At 32.2% G+C, this 3,125-nt stretch overlaps 1 protein-coding gene across 1 annotated transcript in view; it reads left to right on the top strand.

Annotated features, from left to right (window-relative positions):
* LOC101242474 (caspase-13-like) overlaps positions 1-3,060 on the top strand; it is a 4,992-nt gene extending 1,932 nt beyond the window's left edge. Inside the window, exons 2-9 of the mRNA XM_026839592.1 lie at positions 36-157; positions 224-271; positions 577-597; positions 1,063-1,110; positions 1,539-1,636; positions 1,736-1,909; positions 2,716-2,809; positions 2,885-3,060. Coding sequence (XP_026695393.1) covers positions 94-157; positions 224-271; positions 577-597; positions 1,063-1,110; positions 1,539-1,636; positions 1,736-1,909; positions 2,716-2,809; positions 2,885-3,045 — 708 coding nt within the window. The 5' untranslated portion in view covers positions 36-93 and the 3' untranslated portion in view covers positions 3,046-3,060. The remainder of the gene's footprint in view (positions 1-35; positions 158-223; positions 272-576; positions 598-1,062; positions 1,111-1,538; positions 1,637-1,735; positions 1,910-2,715; positions 2,810-2,884) is intronic.
* Positions 3,061-3,125: the final 65 nt, after the last annotated feature.

The following is a 3,125-nucleotide window of genomic DNA, read 5'->3' as shown; positions in this document are numbered from 1 at the left end:
GACATTCCTAATCCAAGTCACAAAACTATTTTTACAGGAAACACAGCCATTTTGGTCCCACAAATCCCAGAAATAGGAGAGTTAAGAGAGTTAATGACATCATTAAATGAAAAAGTTGATGGTGTGGCTGAAACAATTCAAACTTCGAAGGATAAAGGTAAAAGTTATTTTGCCAGTTGATACATACAATTATTTATGAGGTTATCAATATTTATATTACAAGGGCTCGGACCTATGGGACTTGATGGACCTCAGATTGCCAATTCGCATGGTAAGTTAGGCACACACTTATTAAAAAAGTGGGGTCAATAATAAAGCAACAGTTTAAATTTTTTTACAACCATCCTGTAAACACCCCACACTTGTTTAAATTGTAAAAGTTTTAATCTGGAAATGCTATTTGTTCTTCATTACTAGTTTAAAGCTTAAAATAAAAATTGTTATTTATACTGATAATTGCTTTAGTCTGTGCAAAAAATATTAGAACTTACAAATGTGTGTTTGAAATTCTTATCCAGGAAAAGTATCAATTTTGATATATCCTTTGTAAAGATAATTAATCTTTGATTTTTACAGGTTGTTATGTTTATAACCACTGTAAGTATAAAATCTTTATATTGATTCTAGGATACAATATCTAGGTGACTGAAATATATATGTAACTGTAATTACTACAAATTCATGAAATTTAAAAATATTATGGTGACTGGCACACATAGCACTGCCGTAATATGGTTTAACAATTATCAGATATTGGATTGTGCTTTTTGATTTTTACTGTAAATGGTAATGCTTTAGGCAGAAACTATTAATTAGCCTTGTTTTTAACCAAAAATTCTTTTAACTAAAGAAGACCCGAGTTAAATGATTATTGTCATATTGTAAATCACATTTCTTTAGTTTTTCATAAAATAAACAAATTCTAATATTTGTGTTTTTTTGTGCACCACCTAATATAAACATTTGTTTTGTTGACACTTCTAAATACCACTAAATAAATTAATAATTTTACCAGTTTACAAAAGTAATAATTTGCTTCAATAACATTTGTTTGTTTTACAGGTTCATTTCAAACTCCTCACCATTCAGCATCCCATGCATTGGCTGAAGGTAGCTTGAATAAGTATCATTAATTAAACAATGGCTTAAATAAGTATGATACAAAGCATATTTACACATATTCTTTACCAATCACTCAATCCTCATACATCATAAGTTTCATTAGTTATAATACATGTATAAATGCATTCTACCTACTGCTCCACTGCTCACCAACAGCAAATGAAACCCGCTTTGTTGGTTACTTCTGGTTTGTTTTTGATCGAGCGGACCTTTGTACAAAAAGGGTTAATTAATATTATGCTAATCAGTTTAATACATGCTAACTCATTAGAGCTTTGCTCTCTTGTTTGTGTAATTTTTTAAATATTTTTTAATGAAATATGTTAAACAAAGTTTTTAGGAAGTTTATTTAACAGTATTGGGAAAATAGTGACTGAAATTTTAATCCTAAAAACAATTCATTTGTTTCATCTTAGAACAAGCGGCAGATTTAAAAGATAAAAAAAAGGTTGTTCATGTTTCGGAAAGTGATGAAAAATTTTACAATGATTATTCGGAAAGCTTATGGGATGGGGTGAGTATATATAATATAAATGTATGTTGTTGATGTAGGAAAGAGCTAATATATAAACAATAAGGTTGCAGCCTGAAATGACTTCGTTTTATTTTTCAGGTATATCCTATTCGACATCGTTCACCAAAGGCTCATGTTTTGATACTTAACAACTATGAAGGATTTAAAGCAGGGGATGAGAGAAAGGGAGCTAAAACAGATAGAAAACTCATGAAGCAATTATGGGAGGGGTGTCAATGTGAAGTTGAAGTAAAAGAAAACCAAACTGCTGAGGTTTGTATATTTGTTACTTAGTGGTCAGCAACTGTGAACTCTGGTTGCATAAACCCTTATATTTATTTATTGCTGTTTAATCCCAAATCTAAATCAGACGTTTTATTTGTGCCATTCCACCGGAAGTTTTGAAACTTCCGGCTTAGTGGCAAAGTGGATAGCGTGCCTGCCTCTAATCCAGAGGTAATGGGTTCAAGGCTCGTCGTTGCTATCATTGTGGGCGTATGTGTCCTTGGACAAGACACTTAATGGCAATTGCTCCAACCCAGTGGCCACTAATAGGTTGTCCAAATTGTCAGCCATACAGAAAAACAATCACCCACAAATTACATAGCCTATATGGTAATGGTAACTCATAAGCGAGCACGAAGTGTATGAAACAGAACATCCGTGTTATAACAACTCTCGTTTTTTGGCCACTAGAAGATAGAGCAAGTTACATTGCGATACATTCATTTATTCAAACTTCCATTAACCCTTTCTATTTTGTGATCATTAAGTTTGCAATAAGAATAAATAAATTATAATGGCTTTTTAACCAGAGGGTTTGAGGCTTGATATTGTTTGTGTGTTTTGTCTTTTGGCAAGCCTCTTAATGGTAACTGCATCAACTCAGTGGACACTAATGGGTTAGCCGAATTGTCACCCATACAGAACAAAAGAACCCACTAAGTTACAATAGTTAGATATGTGGTAACTTATAAGCTGGCACAAAGTGTATGTAACAGAACATCTGTGTTATAACTTTGCCCTTCCATGCACAGAAAAATTTACATGCATTCATTCATGGTATTTCTTATCACCAGGCAATGTGGGATTCTTTAATTAAGTTTTCAAGAAGCGACAAACATAAATCATGTGACTTCTGTGTTGTGATCATTATGAGCCATGGAGGTTTGGGTAAGTTATATGTTTAATATTTTAAATAATTTTGATAATTCATTACTTTGACTTTTCATTGTTCAAAAATTAAAGCTGATGGAGGCCATGATTACTTTTGTGGAATTGATGATAAACCTATCAAAAATGATGAGGTTGTTAAGTTATTTAAAAACTCAAAAGACCGTCGTTATCTGATTGGCAAACCCAAGCTTATCTTCTTCCAGAGTTGTCGTGGAGGTAAAAATACTAAATAATTTATAACTGTAATAGTGTTACAGGTGTAATTTGGTATATTATTGTGCTGTGGGAAACCAGTCGTTTATGTCTATTACAT

This window comes from Ciona intestinalis, unplaced genomic scaffold (genome assembly GCF_000224145.3).
Source record: "Ciona intestinalis unplaced genomic scaffold, KH HT000445.1, whole genome shotgun sequence".
Classification (NCBI taxonomy): Eukaryota; Metazoa; Chordata; class Ascidiacea; order Phlebobranchia; family Cionidae; genus Ciona; species Ciona intestinalis.
This window is presented reverse-complemented; position numbering and strand designations above follow the sequence as displayed.